General features: G+C 38.3%; 1 protein-coding gene across 1 annotated transcript; it reads left to right on the forward strand.

The window, feature by feature from the left end:
* Window positions 1-1,447: 1,447 nt before the first annotated feature.
* Window positions 1,448-20,047, forward strand: LOC150089480 (protein CFDP2-like). Its single transcript, XM_090390000.1, has 3 exons — window positions 1,448-1,521; window positions 1,711-1,774; window positions 18,980-20,047. The coding sequence occupies exons 1-3, from the start codon at window positions 1,448-1,450 to the stop codon at window positions 20,045-20,047; spliced, it is 1,206 nt and encodes a 401-aa protein (XP_090246126.1).
* The last annotated feature ends 334 nt before the right edge of the window (window positions 20,048-20,381 follow it).

Below are 20,381 nucleotides of genomic sequence, written 5' to 3' on the forward strand. Positions count from 1 at the left end.
AGGCTTAAGAACAGTAGTGATCCAGGTTATTACTTCATTAATGATGTCATCAGTAGGTCCAGGCGGAATATAAATATTATAAATTTGAAGCAGAGAATCCTTAACTTGGATTAGTAGGGAAATTCCTTCAAAGTTGAAAGTATTAGAGTTGTATGTGTTCAAAACTTTAAAATTGGAGTTTAAAATTATTGCTGTCCCACCATCTCTACGATTAATTCTTGATGTCATGAATGGCGTGTAGCTGAGATTCTTCGGCAGTAGGAAAACAACTTGTAAAGATTCCTGCATCCACGTTTCAACTAAATATATAATGTCATGCGATTCTTCAACCATTAATGAAATAAGCGTAGACAGTTTATTTTTTATGCTTCTTATATTTCGAAGAAAAATGCTGAGATGGACATTTGTGTTAGAAGGATGTTTGCAAACAGATGTATTAGGTGGCAAGTTAAATGATGGATTAGGATGAGAATTAGGAATATTATTCTCTAGCTATGCTGAGAATTCAGCAGATTGAGAATTAGTTGGTAACTTTTCACTAGAGTTGTTGACCGATCCACCAATAGCTCCATAAAATGGCATGACGAGTAGACCATTTGGCCAGATATCAGAATTTAGATATTGTTGTAGGTCACAATTCTTTAGCTCAATTCTAAATGATGAATATGTGGGATATTTCGTTCTTATTTTGAACGAAATATCCCACATATCTGCTGAGAAGTAGTATTGGGGTCTAGCCTGCTAACAAAAATGTTATTACTTCTAAGCGTCGAACTATTTCTGTTTCTAATTTTAATACAAGACTGCATATTTCTTGTTCCTATTATGCTTGAAATCTGTTGTTTCTGCGGGGAAACTTAAAACCTGGGAAGTTTGTAGGCAAGCCATTATGGGAAGGCACTTCAGGATAATGCTCAGAGCGATCATTTTGACAGTGCACATACAAATTGCTCAGTTTTTGTTGATTACTAATAGTGGTGGATATCGGTTGTCTGCCTGTGTCAACGCGTTGCGAGAAAGCACGATTGTGTTCTCGGACAGAAAGAGAGCTAGAGCTTGATTTTTGGGGTCACGCAGCTGTTTTTTCTGGAACAAATTCTTCAGCATCTGGACTGAGGACTGGAACTGCAGAAGCCTGATGAAAAGAAGGGTGAGGCACCGAATGGCTTTCGACCATAGCCTTTAGTTCGAGAAGCAGGTGGTAGAATTTACATTGCTGATCTTCTATTCGAAAAAGATGCTGTTTAATATCTTTATTTTCTCTAAATTGTTTCCTCAGCATTTGTGCCAGGGAAGCAGATGAGCGATCATTGTTTGGGGCTGTTGAAGCGGGGGGGACAGAGAGGAAGCGTCATCCGTTTGGGCGGAGGCATCTTTAGTTGACTTCCTTGTATGGTCTGAGGGCTTAGGAAATTGAACTATATTGACGGGGGGGGGGAGACGAGGGATGGTCAACGTTGCTAAGGAGATCAGCATCTGTTGGGGTATCCTGGGAATTCAGCTTATGCTGACTAGGAGACTGTAAGTTTGCACTTCCCTTGTTAGCACTTTTGCATGAAGGGCATCTGTATTTGTTTTTTAAATTACTGGATTTAGAAAAGTTCTTTATTAATGAACACGCATCACAAAACCCCATACTGCAAATTCCCTTGCAGATAACCCAATTTCGTACTGTTTTTTGACATATATTGCATGAAACTGCTTTTTTAGGTGGCATGTTGAAGAGTTGAGAATGGGTTTAAATATCAGCAAACAGAATGAAACAAATAAGCAGGTGAGCCGTTATTGACACAACAGGGAATCGAAGAGAAGAGTATTAAGCCTGGAGAAATAACAAGACAGTTCGGACGTGGGAGTGGCTAACTGCAAAATTGCTAGAGGGCTGCAGGACTTTACAAAAGCAGCAACACTACCAAAGTCACGAACAGCTTTGTGTCAAAGTAAGAACTTCAGGTCAAAAGTCAATAACGTTGCTATTTGTAGCTATGCAAAACAAGGCTCAGAGTAACGTTGCACACTAAAAATTTAAGCTTAAATAAATAGTACTTATCTTGATGAAGACTTCATAAAAACCATCTAAGTTGCTTGATAGTCATCTAAGGAACATGTCAGAACACAGATTTTATAAAGATGCCCTTTAAAAACTACTTAAAATCACTATAAAGTAGGAGCTGAATCAAACACGTCTAACACCCAGGCCTTAGCAGAATGCTAAGCCTAAATGGATTAGGTAGATGACAGAGAGTACAGACAAGATAATCCTCGTAATAACAAAATTTTCTCACCCACGTAATCCTCTTGCGAAGTTCTTTGAGCTGGTACACTTTACCGGTGGAAGAAAACACTTTAAACACATTAAAATAACTCAACATTCAGGAGCTCCAGAACACGTGGCTACACTGAATGACGGCCATTGATTCTCCTTCATGCTCATCACAGCCAAGAGGAATTTACAAATTCACTCTAACTTTATTTATCTCAGTGAATTGCTAATATGAACGTGCATAACCCGTTATCAGGTGACAACGAGCCGTTCTTTTTTTTTTTTTTTTTTTGTAGCAGCGATAATTAATTAAGCATATTAATTAAGCGATAATTAAGCAGCGACAACGAGCGCGTATCCACGTTCGCATATGTTACACCTAGAGCACTACAGCTATTACGATTTGTTACTTCCCCATCCCATGGCAACTAAGACTATGAGGTGGCAGTGTATTTTATCTCTAAATGGCAACTATGCTGCGGTCGGTTTGTCTGTTTTGTTGGATAAAAAAAAATACATGAAGAGTTTTAGAGGAGAAACTATGTAATAATTACTAGGGATTGACAATTCGGCCAATATCAAAATAGTCCATAAAAATCCCTTCCGTTCTGAAGAAAGTTAAATCAGACTTTTTCCATACATTGCGAAAGGACACCGATAATAACCAATTTTCTAACAACTATGCTGAACACAAGGATAAACTCAATATAAATGCTAAAAGTAAATTTGTATAACTAAGCAGTAACAATGTTTCTAATTTGGAAACATTGTGTTTAGTGTCCCTTGAAAAAGATAGTGGTTGTGCGCTCTGATTCTTTTTGTGCTGTTATTTTATTAGCTCTCGTTCTTTGGAGATGTGGGCGCGTGTCTCTTTGGGCAAGAAGCCGTGCATTCACTCCTCCGAGAGTGTGTGTGTGTGCTGCTTTGGTGTTCCTCTTTTATTTTCTATTCTTAATCTTATTTTTATGAATTTTATTTTCATTTTACTAATTTTATTTATTTTCATTTTAATATAGGGGAAGTTAGTTTCATTGGAGCAGAACAGCATCTTGCCTTACCTGTTAACAGCAGTAATTACTTTGCTGTATTTATTTAGTGGTTCGAATGTTTCCTTTCCTAAGTTTTATTTAATAACAATGTTTCTGCTTATAACATAATGCTTTTAATATTCGTTTCGACATCTTAGGATTTTTAATTTCAATGGTATCTTAAGATTACCCCAGACATTTTAATTTATGGAATAATCTTATGGCGATCCAAGATTTTAGTGACGATGCATAGTGAGAATAGAGAGAGAACGAGGTTAACATTTTCTGAAAGGTGGCTCACATGATATAGGGATGACCCTTTTCGGAACATAGTACTGTTTATCAATTCTTTGGTCGCTCGTTTATCATGTGTACGATAAATGCAAATCTGGAACTGCTGCACGAAAAAATTAACTTGTAGAATTAATTTATATATATTCCTATAAACAGAAATAACTGATCACTTTCAACTATACTTACCTCGCAATCACGTTGTGTTAATAGCAAGCAACAAAAGCCATAGGGCAAAAATACATAAACAGCATAAAAGCCAAACATCTAAAGATTTTTGGATATTAATTTTGGATTTTTGGAGATTTTTCGATATCATCAAAAACTTGATAAGCCACGAAGCAACAAAAAGCAGCATCCACAGAAAAGGAAAAGGAAAGACCTTCAGAAAATAATTGCTTTGTCTCCCACAACACTGCAGCAACTCATGTAAAATATTCTGATATGCTCAAATTTTTCAGTGTTCACAAAGGAAAATTTCTGTTTTCCTTCTATCAACCCTTGGTTTAGCAAAGAAAAAGAATGTCTGTAAAACTAGTTGAAGAAATTAACTGGATGTACATTATAAATCCTAAAGTTATTAAAAATTAAAAAACAGTCCAATAGCACATATTGGACTGTTTCACCACATTCAGCTACAAAATAATACACTGGTGTGCAAAACTTAAGGACCAGTCAGGTTTTCACCTGAAGCTTCTCATAGTAGTGGCCTGGATATGGGAAAAGCATATCAAATGAACCTCGCGAGGTACAGAAATGATGAAGGAAACAATACCGACACAACAACGGAAACAAAACGGTACAGAAGAACTTTATTCAAAAATGGCAACATAGCACTGGCTGCCATGATAGAGATGCATCACTGCCAAAGATGGAACAAAGGGAAGAGGTGGTCCTCAGTAGGAGATATGGCTACCCCTAATGTCGATGCAGGCTTTGCACCGCCTGTCCTTACTTAGAACAATGTTGTTCATAAGTTCTTGCGATAACATCGTCCATTCCTCTGTCAGCGCCATCTTCAGCTGGTGAACATTTTCTGGTGGGTGTGGACGCCTGGTCCACACCCACCTGGCTAGGAGTCTTCCCAGAGCGTCCCATATGTGTTCGATGGGATTTAGATCGATGGGAACGGGCAGGCCAATCCATACGAACAATGTCCTCACTTTTCAAAAGCATATCAGCAGCTGCAATGCGATGGGGTGTGGCGTTATCATCCATAAACACGAACTCGGGCCAATGGCACCTCGGAACAGACGCACATGGGGAAGGATTACCTCAGTACAGTAGCGTGCACCGGTTAGAGTACCGCCTTCCAGTAAATGGAGTTATTCACGTCCATCCAAGGCAACGCCTCCCAAGACGAGAACACCTCGACCGCCATATCGATCCCTTTCAGTGATGTCCGCGGGGTGATACCGTATGCCAACCTCACGCCAGATCAGCTGACGTCCAGAATCGCTGCTGAGACTAAATCTACTTTCATCAGTAAAGAGTTCCTTACCCCATTGCGCTGCTGTCCAGTCCTTGTGTTCGATGCACCACTGTAAACGGTGTCTCCGATGAGCAGGTGTTAAAGGGACACAGCGTACTGTGTCCCTTTAACACCTGCAAAGGCGTCACAACTCTTGGAACCCATTGTGCGGAGACCTTAGACATGTGCAGATGGTCATGTAAAATATGTCTGCGCGGGTAGCACAGTGATATCGTCGGGCAAACAGTCCACCTTTGTGGAGTCGCCAGGCCACAGTAAACCGCGATATCCTGCATCCTGTGCTCCTGTGCTCCTGTGCAGCTGGTTTGCAATGGATCCCGCTGTCCGGTATCGGTCCATCTTGGCCTGTAGGAGTATATAGCGGTCATCATTAAGCGTTGTTTTTCGTGGACGACCGCCACTGGTCCTTCGAACAGCTGTACCTGTCGTTCTGAAGGCCGACCACGCTATGGGCGATACCGAACTCTGAAGCCACATTCCTCACACTTCGACCTTCCTCGAGCTTCCCAATTATTCGATCCTGAGTAAAGTCATCCAGATGTTGTCTACTGGCCATTTCGTTGTCTGTAGCATGTATAAAACCAATCGAACGTCTGTAACAATCGTGCTCACCATTCGGTAATTTGCACATAACTGCTGAACTGCTGCTTTTATCTGTTTATGTGAGCCCTCTCATCACGATTCAAATTTTTGCATGTGCACCAGCTTTCTACTGAACGGCCACAGTTATGCAAATCGCCACAGGCTGTTTCGTTTGATTTTGTGGTTGTAACCTTTAGAAATAGTGTTTATCCTTAAGTTTTGCACACCAGTTTATGGAACGAACTCCTTCAATTAAATGCAAGTAGAGCTGAGTAAATGAAAGTTAGTAAGCGAAGACAATCAAGCTAATAACGTTTCTAGTCTAAATTGAAAGCATAGTTTGCTGTTACAATTGATTTCAGACCAGCACATTTTCACAAGAGAGAGATCACTTTCTTTTCCATCTTGCGCATTAAAAACGTCGTAAATGTTTGGAATAACACGCCATATGTAATGGTTACATACATCGTGTAAGTGTAACGTTCATTTTTTTCTCGAATTCTCTTTCAGAACCCTAATCAGGAGAAAACGTAGACAATGACAACTCCCGTGCTTCGCAAGCCATAGAAAGTTTGAGCACTGCATGCACGAATGTGAATACCAGAAACGTTTGATAAAATAAACCTTTCAGGAAGCAATGTCCACTGAAAATGTAAATCAGAGCAAGCAACGAAAATAAATCCTCTGAAAAGGTTGCACTCCTTGGAATCCATTATTAGAACTGAAAACGAACTTCGGTTCTCTCACAACTTTCCCTACTTGAAGTTAAATTAAATTGAAATAAGTCACTAGCTGAAATAATTTCCGTGTACTCAGCTAGTAACTGATTTTTTTTTTTTTAAATAAAAATAGCTTTCGTAAAAGCCATATAATAATAATAGAACTCAGTTTGTGTACTTTCACATTTTTGTGGTGTTATTTTTCTTTCATTCATTCTTATACAAACCAAATATCAAATATTTCAATAAGCAGAGGAGTTGTTAAAAGAAAGAAATGGTTGTTGTGTTTGTACACCCATTTACGAGGGTGTATTAAAAAGATCGTACCCTTACCTAGAAATAATAGCACTAGAAAGGTAAAGCTTCACAGGAACTTTAATCCTTTTCTGTGTACTCTCCATGTATAATAACACATTTCTCCCATCTATGGATCAGTTGTTTAATGCCTTGATAATACAAGTCCGTACTTTTTGCCTAAAACTAAGATTACCTTTCATCGATGACTTCCTGAGATGAATCAAAGCGGCGTCCACGCAATGGCTTCTTCAATGTAAACTCAGCATTCGTCATTTGTCACCAACCGATCAAAAAAGTTCTCAACATCCGCATTACACAAATCCAACAAGCACGAGAACATTGCTTCTGCAAAGGCGTCACCACTCTTGGAACCCATTGTGCGGAGACCTTAGACATGTGCAGATGGTCATGTAAAATATGTCTGCGCGGTAGCACAGTAATATCGTCACCATCTTCCCCACACCGGGTGGAAAAGACCCGAGTTCGAATCCTGTCGATGAAGTGAGGAACTTTATGGGCTTTTTTCACTCCGTGGCTGAGTTAGTCGGTCAAGATTTTTCCACCAGAAACTGGGGTTTTTTCGTCTAGAAAACAGGCAAATCGACCAGAGAATACACGCAATTTACGGAAAAAATAAATATATGGGTAGATGTAATCATTTATGGGGGAGGGGCCTAATATCATAATTTGGTTTTTTTTGTTGTTTTTTTTTTTTGTCACTCAACACCAGCTGCTCAACCTTTGCAACCGTCTCACTGTCTGTGGATGTTGATGGCCTTCCTTCTCTTGGCTCGTCAAAGACACTTGTATGACCGCACTGGAACTCCAGTTTACACTTTTTTACAGTGTCATAGGATGGACAATTCTGCTCATACACAGCTTTCATTTCTTTGTCAATTTCCTGAGCTTTCTTGCCCTGCGAAGAACTTGATCACTGCTCGATACTCCACTTTGCCAAACATAGCGTCCTTCCCTCAGATTTTGGACTCCACCTCTGGTGTACGATCACCTACGGGAATGAAATTGCACATGTTACTTATTGAATAAGTAGAAAACTTATATTAAAAACGGCATCTTCCTACTGATGTTCTATCCAGGTCAGGGTATGAACTTTTTGATACTACCTCGTACATGCAAATCTTTGCTCAACCTCCATCAGCTGCCAAAAAGTATTCATCTAATATTCTAACATATTATTGAAATCGTTAATGATTTAAACATAATGTTGTTGACACAGAGAATATCACCTAAAATACGCTTTTTGACCAAGAAACAGTTTCGTAGTGGATAAAAAATAAAAATGCATAAATGTTACTATGTAAAGTGAATCGTAAAATTCAATGACAGCGTATAAGGCGAATAATCCCCATTTTTTTTTTTTTTATTATTATTTCTGAAAGTGTTATATTAATTCTAGTATTATAAAAAAATTACATTTCAGTTGAAATGTAATTTTTTTAGAAAGAAAACTTAGTAATAATAGCAGTACCAGATTAAGGCACGGTCTAGCCCAGGGCGGCATTCTTTAAAGGGCGACAAATTTTAAAAATCATGAAAAAATATATACAATAGAACCCGGATAAGAAATTTTCCAAGAGACTGGAGGTTTAGAACTTCTTACACGGGAAAACTTCTTAGAAGTGAAAATGACCTAAGGGTATGAAATATTAACTACACAAATGAAAATGAAAAGATACACATACATAAGTTGAAGATCATTTTTAAGTACTATTTCAGAATTTATAAATATTTTACTCTCTATCTATGGGGAACATTTTTAAACTAAGGATTTCTAATTGCTTAACATTCTGTTCATTAAACTCATTACCAAATGGGAAGGATGAGCTCCTTTAGAGTTTCAACATATCTTAGAAGGTCACAATTACAATAAGACAGGGAACAATCCACTGAGTAATTCAGAACTGTTCAGAAAAATCAGAACTCAACGGCAAATGCTTCCCTGCGCTTCACGTGGTCGAAGCTATCCAATTGTGGATATCGATGAAAACAATTGTAATATGTCCCTTCCTTTATATCCAAATTTTTATTCTAAAAAGGTTTTAAGGCTGAAAGCATCAGACTTCTGAAAATTGACTAATCGAACAAGTTAGTACGTAGCATTATTTTAGTTCGTAGTAAATCACCGAAGTAGGTGGCATCGTTTTTGATATTGTCTCATATTGTGAATGCCGTCACAGTGAGTTGCCCTAATATTGCACTACCTGCAATAAGCAACGCTTCACCACTGAGAAGAGTGGTCTTATCAATGGTGAAGCGTTGCTTATTGGAAGTAGTGCAATATCAGAGGGCAACTCGTTGTGAAGGCATTCACAATATAAGATGTAAAAACACAATGCCATTTCACCTACTTCGGTGGTTTACTACGAACTAAAATGATGCTTGGCAATCACTTGCTAGATTACCAAATGTTTACTTTGTTTAATATTTTTTAACCTGGCATAAGAAGTTGTACATAAGGGTTCTACTGTATATATCCTTAGTAAAGGGGGCGCCGAAAAGTCTTTCTGTCCGGGGTGCCAAAATACCTTGGTCCGGCACTGATGAATAGTGGCAAAACGATTTGGAAACATTGTGTCTGGTATCTCCCTTGAAAGAGATAGTGGTTGTGGATTCTGATTCTTTTTGTGCTATTGTTTTAATAGCTCTCGTTCTTTTGAAGTGTGAGCGTGTGTCTCTTTGGGCGAGGAGCCGTGCATTCAACGAAGCAAGCTTATGCAGCATCAAAAAAAAAAAAGAAAATAAGTCATTGTTAGTTATTTCGGATTTTAAACCGATACAATATGAAACTCGGCCCCTGCAAACAATGTCATAGAGATATGTGAGATACTGGACACTAAGATGCTGATACATGTAAAACCAACCAAATTCAAAATTCCATACGGTATTTTCAAAAGCACTCTTTGAAAACTTTTTTGTTTTTTTGCGAATCATCGGATTATTTCATGCTTCTTATCTCTCACTACGATAGTTAAATATATATATTTTTTAAATAGAGTTAATAAAATTAAAAAACTAATCGTTTTAAATGCGCCAACTGGATATTTGTGGTATTGTCCATATCAGAACTATTGACTTACAGAACTTACTTGTACATTACCATTAGGCTACAGATTGCGATTTTATAAATGCCCTTAAACTTATTGCCATGATGGAGATAGTTTATATAACCACTGTCCTCTCTAAGCGATCATTAAACTTGTGTGCTAAGCGGCAAGATATTCATTAAGCTATGGTAGAGATTATTTACGGACACATCGAATAGCGACATCTGTTCAGAAGGGACGTTCTTGTGCGTGTCAACTTCTAATCGATATTCGTTGTTTTTTTTTTTTTTTTTTTTCTTATACAATTGGCTAAGTGATTCACTCATCGTATAAAAGGCAGCAGACGGCGGTCCCAGGCAAAAGTGTAAAGTTTTCCTCGAAGTTGTTTTCGTCCACCAAACAGGTAAAATGGCCGACTACAGCTCATTAAAAACACGACATTCACGTTTCACGGACCGAGATGCCTTCGAGCTATTTTAAAAAAACGTCGAATAGCAAAAAAGTAACTTTTGTTATAATTTTTTTTCTTGTGTAAAATTTCATTACAAATATAAGTTTTCTACTTTTCTCCTTAAAAATTTGGTTATGCTAGTAAATTTTCCATGGACTGAGTAATATCTGTCGCTGTGTCATATTTTGAACGCCACTTGGCAATACTCATTTTCTGGATAAATTACTGAATTTTTAATTACTGAAAATGTAACAATGACTGAATACCACTCCCCTACCACATCACCCACTTTCAGGAATCCTTGTAGTAGCAAAATAAAAAAGCCATCAGAATTTTTTTGTCTTTTTTTTTTCTTTTTTTATCTATACCTCAGTGATTTTGTCTGTAAACGGTGTGTATTCTGATGGGAAGTTTGTCTATTTTTCTGGGAGGATGTGCAATCCTCAAAACCACATCGACTGGATCAGTCAAAATGGGTGGGGAGAAGTCCATGCATCTTGACGACATTCGAATCGAGGCCTTCTCCACACGATGTGGAAAAACAACGCGGCAACTACTGAGTTACTGCAAGGGTATCAGGATGTGTGGCATTGCATTATACTTGAAATGCACGTTGACCTATCATCATGTTTGGTCATCTGCGATTCCACTGAGTAGCCAAATTACAGAAAATAGTGTTAACATTCGCAATTTCGTGCCTATAATGACTGCACGCTTAAATTGTATTGCATTACACTGTATTCAGATTTTTTGAAGCACTGTATTTTGTTTCTGACCTCGTAACTTCTAGAGAAACTACATATTTAATTTCAAATCAGCGAAGCTGAAGTGAATGGGAAACAAATGCAACAATAAATCTGCTTTGTTAAATTTTTAATGGTAAATCAAAAGTACAGATACAGTATTGGTGGTTTGAATAGGAGGAGAATGCACCATTTAAAGTCTGTGAGAACCGGGTTTCTTACTATTTATTTTATTTATTTATCTGGTTACGTTTCGTTATACCCCGTGCTTTGGAACCCAATTTTGGTAGTTGTGCATTATCTCGATTAAAACAAAACTGGCTCCTCACTCCTCCAAATCTCACAAGCTACCTGACTACTTTATTTGTTCTTTCTGTCACAGACGATTCTAGGCACTCAGGATATATTTATTCCCCTTGCATGGGTTTGGACTTAGTGCAAATTTTTTTGAGGGCAGTGTATATTTCTCTTAGAATAATGAAGCACTTATTTAAATTTCTAAACATAACACAGGTTTATTTCCATATCAAAATTTACACAGTATTATCTCATTTAATGTTAAGAAATATTATCCCCACTTTCTTTATGAAATTAAGGTTAACTTCAGGATCAATAAAACTTCCTTCTACTTCCTTTTTACATTTTTTTTCATACATATCTTTAATTATGTCATTTATTTAAAAGTTATAATCACCTCTTTCCTTCTGCAAATTGTACGACACTATTTTTAATTAAAGCTAACTACAGAAACAATAAAAACTTTCCTTCTACCTCCTTTATACATATTCATCATACATTTTTTCCATATAACTCTCTATATCACTCTCTGAAAACAAACCTTTTACCCTTTCAAAATACTACTCCTCTAGCCAATTATCAATCAAATAGCTACCCCCCCCCTTTTTTTCACAAACATATACAACTTAGGGATACATATATTCTCCCTAGAGCACTTATGCATCATAATCCTGAGCATATAACATATATTCTACACAATGCCATTATATCAGAGATCGATAGTATTCTCTCTCTCTCTCTCTTCCCACCTGACCCAGTTTCTTGCTGTTTATTAGTGTTCTAGGCTTATCTCATGCTATCCATCGACAAAGTTAACAATTATCGTCCTGAGCGGATTCTAACAATTAACCTTTATAATTGTCGGGGATTTACTTTTTCTTGCCCTTTCTTTATTTCGCAGCCACCAGTAGATTGGTCCTCCACTTCTGTTTTTCTCTGTAGCCGTGTTCCTTGTGCTTGGCTTACAAGTTCTACAGGCATTCCTTTCCTGGATTCTCCTTTAGAGGAATCGATGGCGACGGTCTGCATCCATTTACTTTCTTATTATGACGAGGCTTGGGCTCCTTGAGCATTCACTAGGCCATTCATCAGACACACTTCTCATTTTAGCGACTATCTTCACCCTCCAATCTTTACATCAAACACAGGCACTTCTGCTTGACCCTTCTTTCCAACACGACGTTACAACACTATTTTCCGGACATTCACAAACCAAAATTTTTCTACTACAACACCCCTTTCTCCTCGTGCTCCTGCTTTTTGTTTCCATTCTCCAGCCTTCTTCTTAACCAATACAATCACCTTCTCTTCCAGCATCTCTACTCTAATTCGTCCTTCATCTCAAATCTTTTTTTTCAGCCATGCTGTATGGCTGGGCATCCCTCCCCCGAAGTACAAAGGTTGCGGAGCTACTTCCTTCTGGAACTTTCCCTTAATCTGGTTTCTTCCGCTCGTAATCAGAAACAGACGTCCTTCTGTTTCCCAAATGCATTCTAGAGTCAGTTTCATTGTATGCACCTGAAACTTAAGTTATCTTCCATTAATAGGTTCACAGTCCATTACTCCACTCATTCACATACTAGGATTAATGGATAATTTGGGACGGTAAGTTTATTCCTTCCTCAATATATCTTTCCTGCCATTGCCTGCATTCCGAACCATTATTTTTATAAATCAAACTTGCCATCCATTGTCACATTCCAATTGTTTTGTATTTGCTCACATTGGCATAACTAATCAGCAGTCTGCTTCAGTTGAATATCTGTACGATGCAGATGTAAAAGCACTTACCCTCTCTGTTTAAAAATAATTAATTTCAAAAGACAGAAATTTATTATTTTTCTGGAGTTGTAAGATTGGGGTCTTACTAATCTGTTAACTAGACAGTATAACATAAAATTATCTGAACTCAGATCCCCCCAACATACTGCTCCTTCTTTTACAGCGAAACAGTTCTTCTGCTTTCTTTACCATCTTAGCAGCAACTTACTGTATTTCACTATTATTGTACAAAAGAAAAAAAAAATAAAAACACCCATAACTTAAAGGTTGAGAGGCTGATGAGTACTGCATAGTAGAGCATCTCTTTCTTTTGAAATCCTCTGTCCCTATCTGGCCCTCTCGAAATATAAACAGAAACTTTATAATTCATCTTTGTGAGTTGGGCAAGCTAACGTGCAAATCATGTGCTATGCTCGTAAAATTATTGCTATTATGGTCATTTTCACCTCGCAGTTTTGGTTTGGAGCGGTCCATTGATCTACTGAAACATTCCTTTAAAAATATGTCCAGTGAGTAGACACTTCTTAGACAATAAATGCATCATCAGTATTTTCAATCTTGTCAACAAACGCTACATCCTTCCATACGCAATAGTTGGGTTCTACGCAACTCGAGTTTTTTGTCGACCGCAGTTTATGGACATAATACACATGGGTGGATGTTCTCGGGTAAACCTAATATATGATAATTTTTATTCAGTCCACTGGGCCTTCTTGGATAAAGAAATAACTCAGACCGGTATATACGAGGAGTTGTCAAGTTGCTCTGTACCACAGGTGGAAATAATAGGATGACAACAACTAAGGTATTTTGATTTTTCAACATGGTCTCCTTGCAACACGATTACACTTTTTTCCCAACGATGTTCCAAAGTTTTAATTTCTGCCAAAAAAATAAAATAATTCTTGTGGTTGGCTATTTAACCAGACGTCCACAACATCCATCACAACAGAATCGTCTACAAATTTCCTACCCCGAAGGTATTTCTTTAAGATATGAAAGCGAATTTTGTGCGAAGGAGCGTTATCCTGATGAAAGAGCACACAATTCCTTGCCTTTTTTTTTGATGGCATCATTACTTTACTGATTAGGTGAGCATAACAAATAAGAAATATGATGGTTCAAAGTAATCAATGTGAATAACGCCCTGAGAATCAAAAACAAATGTTGTTCTCACCATCTTATGACTCTACCCTGAATTTCTTTGAGGTTGGCCACTAATGACGCTTTCACTCCAATGCTTTGTTGATTTGATTAAGGGTTAAAGTGACTGAGCCATGTGTCATCCACTGTTATGTATCTGTCATATAAGTTTATTGGGTTAGTGTGGTATACGGAGAGAATACGCAGACTTTCCTAGGTCCACACGCACGTCTTGTCGGGTGCCGGCATTCGAGGCACCCATCCAGGGCTGTAGTGGAGAGTATGTGCCGCATACCCTGTGGATTTTTTAGGTGAATAGAGTATAATTTCTAGTTTTGGAAAGACTTTAAAAAACAAATATATTATAAAAATTTAAAATCATTTACTATCAGAAGTTTTTCATATGCTGATTACCAAAATACAGAATATTATTTTGAAAAATCGCTTGTTTTATTCTATGTGGCCGAAGAGAATTCGATTAATAAGCGTGATATGCAGAGTATATTCTCTGCTTTTCATAATACTCATAGAATATATCTCCTACTAATTTTATGACTACAGCACTGCACCCATCTACAGCACATTTTTTCATACTCAGTCAATATGACCCGTACTGTACCAAACGGCAACCTGCTGATGTCAGCAACATGTAAAATAGTGATATGACGGTCCTGCAGGACGATGTCGTTGACTTTGTTGACATTTTCTGGAATGGTGGCAGTTTTGGACCTCCTCCGGCATGTTCTTCTTCACACGATTCCCTACCACAAATCATGGCGCCACCTTTTAACTATATTATATGATGGAGCGTCGCCTAGTGTGTCCAACAAGTCTCTCATGATATGGCGTAAAACTGGTGCTTGTGCAGGGGTGGGGTCCATGAATGCCGAAGCGTACCTTAACATTTTGGACAATTCCATGCTCTCTAAGATGGAGCAGGTCTTTAGTACAGACCGATGTTTGTTTCAAAAGGGCAATGCCCAAGGCCATAAAGCTGGTGCTGTCAGGGACACAAATATACAAAAATTGGGAATGTTCAGCGTAGAGTCCGATTTGAACCCTATTAACAATTGTCAGTGAACTAGAACGTCCGGTGAGGATCAGATGAAGAAGTCTCACCTATAGCTCAACTGGTTCTGCAGAAGAAATGGCGGGAGAACATGTAGACATGTAGACATGTATAGTGTCTTATGTAAGGCGGCTCCCAAACGTTAGTTCAACTCCGCCGTGGCACACTGTGATGTCACAAAAACTCTGCAGAAAGGCCAGAAATGTGTGTAATGCTATGTTTGTGCCATGTATGTGTTTGTTATGTTGTTTAGTTGTTTCTGGCCGCTTTGCTATCCGGACGCAACAAGCACCAGGGTGGTGCGTCCTGATACCCGTCTACGCCGCGAGGAGGCGGGCCACAACTGAGCGCGAACCGCAGCAAACCTCGAGTGTCACGTACTGAATGCCGAAATCATTCAAAGTATGAGCAAATAAAGTTAATTTTAACAATAAATTTTCTAAAAATATAATTATAATAATAAAATAATCAGAAAAATTAAAGATAAAAATAAGTAAAAAAATAAATAAATAAAATAAAAATAAAATTCAGTAAAAATAAAGATAAAAATAAGTTAATAAAATGGGAAAAAAATAATAAAAATAATAATAATAAAAAATCATCCTGCACCAGTGTAAGGATGCAGACCCCGCCTCAGGAACAGCCTGAGGTTAGCAGGAAATAGAAGTCAAGAAGACAGTGATGTCATTCGGCGTCATACACGTTTGTTAACCAACTGTCCAAGTCGAAGATGGTACTTGAGCTAAAAAAAAAATGATAGTAGTGACGATGGTGGTGATGGCATCACGAGATGGCGATGATAGAGATGCTGGTCTGGACTGGAGGTAGAGCTGGAATAGGAGTAGTTCCTGAAATTGGGGCACTACTGATGATTTGTCCACGTCTGGCAAAGGCTTTATGTGCAAAATCTTGCAGAAGATGATATTTTTCTTTGGAGTCCAAGAGAGAAGACTCATTGCCTGGGGAGAATGGTTGACACAGAGTAGACAGAGGCTGACGAAGATCCAAGTAATATGGACAGGTGAAAAGAACATGCTGCCAGTCTTCGGGCTGCCACAGTTACAGAGGGATAAATCAGACAGGTTAAACATTGCAAGTTTAGCACGAAGGGAACCATGGTCAGTTAGAAGAAAACGAGTGCGGAGACGCGGACTGAACCATTTTAGAATAGACTTTTGTAAGGCAAAGGACACAGATGGAATAAATTTTCTTGTGACCATACCTTTTGAAGAAGAAGACCACCGATCTTGCCAGAGTTGAACCAGGTAGTTCCAGCAACGAGTTTTTTCGGTTTTAGGATCGCAGTGGATATTAACAGTGAAGTCTAAAAAGTCAACTGGAATGGCAGGCCTAAGGTTATAGCAAAAACCTCGATAAGCGATTTGGAGATCCAGAGGTAGGCAACCATTTAAAACCTGGAGCGCAGCTGTCGAGACAATGCGACAGGTACGATTCATCATTAAGAGCATACGTCTTTGGACCGAGGAGAGATTCTTTTGGATGGCAATCTTCTTAGTATACCAAAACCAGGCACCAGCGCCATAGGTACAAATCGGAACAAACACCACTTTGTACAAAAGACGAAGGGTATGATGGTTAATACCCCAGGATTGATGCGAAAGACGGACAAGCATAGATGTATACTTGGCTATTTTATCATGAAGGTGCAAGATATATTTCTGAAAGTTTAACTTGCCATCTAGAATAATACCCAAAAATTTATGAGGGAGTCAACCATGGAGAGAGAACGACCAAAAAGTTTAACAATCGGAGGCCTGAAAATATTGACATTGCCAATTCCACTGAAGCTGATTGATTAGTATATTTTGTAGAGGGTGATGTAGAATTCCTATGTGTATATCGTTGGTTATGTTCTTATGGTCCTGACTTTGTTGTGCCTGGGTAAAACGTCCGTCTGCCCTCGTTCATGGGCGCTGGCAGGCTATTTTGCAAGGTGGTGCATGTGGGAATAAATTTTTTGTTCACCAAATTTTTGAATATATTCAATATCTTAATTAAGTCAAGTTAAATTAAGAAAGATCTGGGGCGGGCCTCATCCACCAGACGGGTCGCAGGTGGCGGATAGAAAATGGCCCATAGTATGTGGGTTAGCTGCGAATAACCAATAAGCAGTCCCGGACCAAGGAGGAAGAGATAACAGTGTGGAGGAATGAACTATGGCAGGTTCATTCCAATTTCAATGCCACAACAATTCAATGACATCTCTGTGTCAAGGCGAGGAAACGCCGCCTTATAAACGTTGCCAACTTGCTGCCTTGCAGGATGAGCTGTTGGATCAGCAAAGGCTAGGGGAAAGTAACCATGATATCAACTCCCCAGTCCCTCAGGTTGAGGGATGAGGTGTCAGGTCAGCACCCGAGCACTTGGAAAAACACTTTACCGCTAAAAATACCATTTCTGCAAAGAAGCCGGATGGACTAAAAGGAAAACGACTTAAGCGCGGAAAAAGAACCTCAGGTTGAGGGTTGAGACGTCGGGTCAGCACCCCAGCACTTGGAAAAACACTTTACCGCTAAAAATACCATTACTGCAAAGAAGCCAAGTTGACTACCTTGGGAATCATCAATAACTCTTACTGTACATGTGGAGAAATTGAAGATTGGGACCATCTTCTTTATAACTGCCCAATTTATGACGATCTTCGAGGAACGCTGTACACCAGACTCCAACACATACCTCAAGGACAGGAGCACCTGTTAATTTCTGATGAACAATACTACAAATTATTAACGGAGTACGCACAGAACCTCTTTTCTAGGCGCAGGACTCTACAACCAACTCAAGCTAGGGATACAAACTTGTAAGGGACTTGCTCAAACATGAAATAAAAAATCTGTACTTGGCCGTTTTACCAGTATCGACTTGCTAACCCTGGAACATCCAGGGTAGGATTACCTGCTAACTCACCCACGTGGTTGTTTAGAATCCAGTGGTCTTGAACACTCCACCGCAAAATATAAGTCACGCTCAGCACTCTCGCTTTGTGGCTTTTCTACCCTTCTGGAGTTATGCCTATTTTCTCCTGGTGGGGCATACGCTCCACTGTCAATTTAGGGGATGCCCCCACCTACATTCCCTTACTCTAACTTTCATTCCCCATCTTCTTCCGTACACCCTGTTCTGCCGCACTCTACCTTATTTTTTATTTATTTTTATTATTTTTATTTTATTTTTTTTAATTTATTTATTTTTATTTTTTTATTTTTTTTATTATTTTTTATTATTGTTCTTTATTTTATTTTTATTATTATTTTTTATCTTTTTTATTATTTAATATATTTTTATTTTTATCATTTAATTTATTTTTAATTTTTAATTTTTTTTATTTCATTATATATTTTTTTATTATTATTATTTTTATTTTTTTATTATTTTTATTTTTTTATTATTTTTTTTATTTATTTTTTTTATTATTATTATTATTTTTTTTTTATTGGTCTCCGTTCAGGATGCTCAGGCGACCCTGACGGAAACCTGCCAGAGAATAATGGGCAGCCTGGCTACCTCCTAGTGGTGTGTGTGGGCAACGTGGGGTTCCACCAGGGGCCCTGCGGCCAAATGCCAGGACACACAACAGAACCCAACACAATACTACACATTCAACACACTACACTTTTTCTGGCATTTACAGTATTCTGTATTTCTTCACAGTGTACATATGGCGCAGATATGGGAAACCACAGGTGGCGCCCGACCCTAACACTATGCACACTATGCACCCTATATTGCAAAGAAGCCGGATGGACTAAAAGGAAAACGACTTAAGCGCGGAAAAAGGACTATTGGTATTGGTACATGGAACGTTCGTGGAAGCTCACACAAGACACAAGAGATAGTTACAGAAGCAAAAGAGATGCATCTTGATATTCTTGTCATGACCGAAACAAAGAAAAAGGGGAAAGGGAATGAACATACTGGAGAATATGCTCATTACTGGACTGGGGTTGAAAAATCAGAAAGAGCTAAAGCAGGTGTTGGTATTCTAGTTTGTAAGAGACTAGAAGGATTTGTTAAGGGCTATGATCAAATTAATGAAAGATGCATTAAAGTTATTTTCAACATACACGGCCAGGAAATGGTTATGTTAAGTGTATATGCACCTGTATACGATGCGCCTGATGCCGAAAAGGATAAGTTCTACCGTATGCTTTATGAACAAATGGATTTGGTTAAGAAGAACCAACAAATAGTTTTGACAGGAGATCTAAATGGACGGGTAGGATCAAAAAGGAATGATGATGTAGTCGGTCGCTTTGAAGAAGTGACTGTGAATGACAATGATGAGAAACTTATCGGTTTCTGTAAACAGTACCACCAGAAAATTCTTAACACCTTTTTTCAACACAAAAACATCCATAGATATACATGGAAGCGACCATCACTCCAGCAGAAATCAATTATAGACTTTATAATTACTCGCCGGATGTCGGTATGGACAACAAAAGACTGCAGGGTAATGAGAGGTGTCAATTGCAGATCGGATCATTACTTGCTGATTGCAGATATATTATTCAAATACAAGAATAAGGGGCAAGTGAGACCTAATACGGTCAGTGAAGACAATAGGGTAGTACAAGAAAAGATTGCTTATAAACTGGAACTACTATCTCATGACAGTATTGAAGATCTTTACCAGGAAAGACTCCAGAATCGCCTATCTCACATTGGAAAAATAGAAGAGGTGAATATCTTATATAACAGCATTGAAATCGCCATACACAAGGCTGCTAATGAAGCACTAGGCCTAATTGACACAAATATAAGCAACAGTATTGGTGGAATGAGCAGGGAGCGAGTTTGTTGAAAGAAAAGAAAAGGGCCTGTAACAAATGGTTAATGAATAAAAATCAGGAAAATAGAGAAGAATACAAAATGTGCAATAGAGCAGTTAAAAAGAAAATTGCTGAATCCAAGAATGCAGCATGGGAGAAAAGATGCCAAGAAATTGAGAGCTCGTTAGGAGGAACACAATCATCTGACTGGCGAAGCTTGAGAGCACTGAAAACAAATGAATCTCGATCGAATAAGAACTTTATACAGTAGATATCTTCAAATAGGCCTCTGAGGTTGGGAATATTCATGTTCACAATAACTGCACGATCTTACACCAACCATTATTAAATAAAATAAATTAGAGT

Source organism: Mastigoproctus giganteus, chromosome 2 (genome assembly GCF_048544385.1).
Source record: "Mastigoproctus giganteus isolate SK-2022 chromosome 2, ASM4854438v1, whole genome shotgun sequence".
Classification (NCBI taxonomy): Eukaryota; Metazoa; Arthropoda; class Arachnida; order Uropygi; family Thelyphonidae; genus Mastigoproctus; species Mastigoproctus giganteus.

What these genes read in the sequence shown, in the direction of transcription:
- LOC150089480 (XM_090390000.1), top strand. Translation starts at nt 1,448, where the DNA reads ATGGTCAACGTTGCTAAGGAGATCAGCATCTGTTGGGGTATCCTGGGA. An exon ending in CTTATGCTGACTAGGAGACT is followed by an intron (nt 1,522 to 1,710) that starts GTAAGTTTGCAC and finishes CTGCTTTTTTAG; the next exon opens with GTGGCATGTTGAAGAGTTGA. An exon ending in AGAATGAAACAAATAAGCAG is followed by an intron (nt 1,775 to 18,979) that starts GTGAGCCGTTAT and finishes ATTGCAAAGAAG; the next exon opens with CCGGATGGACTAAAAGGAAA.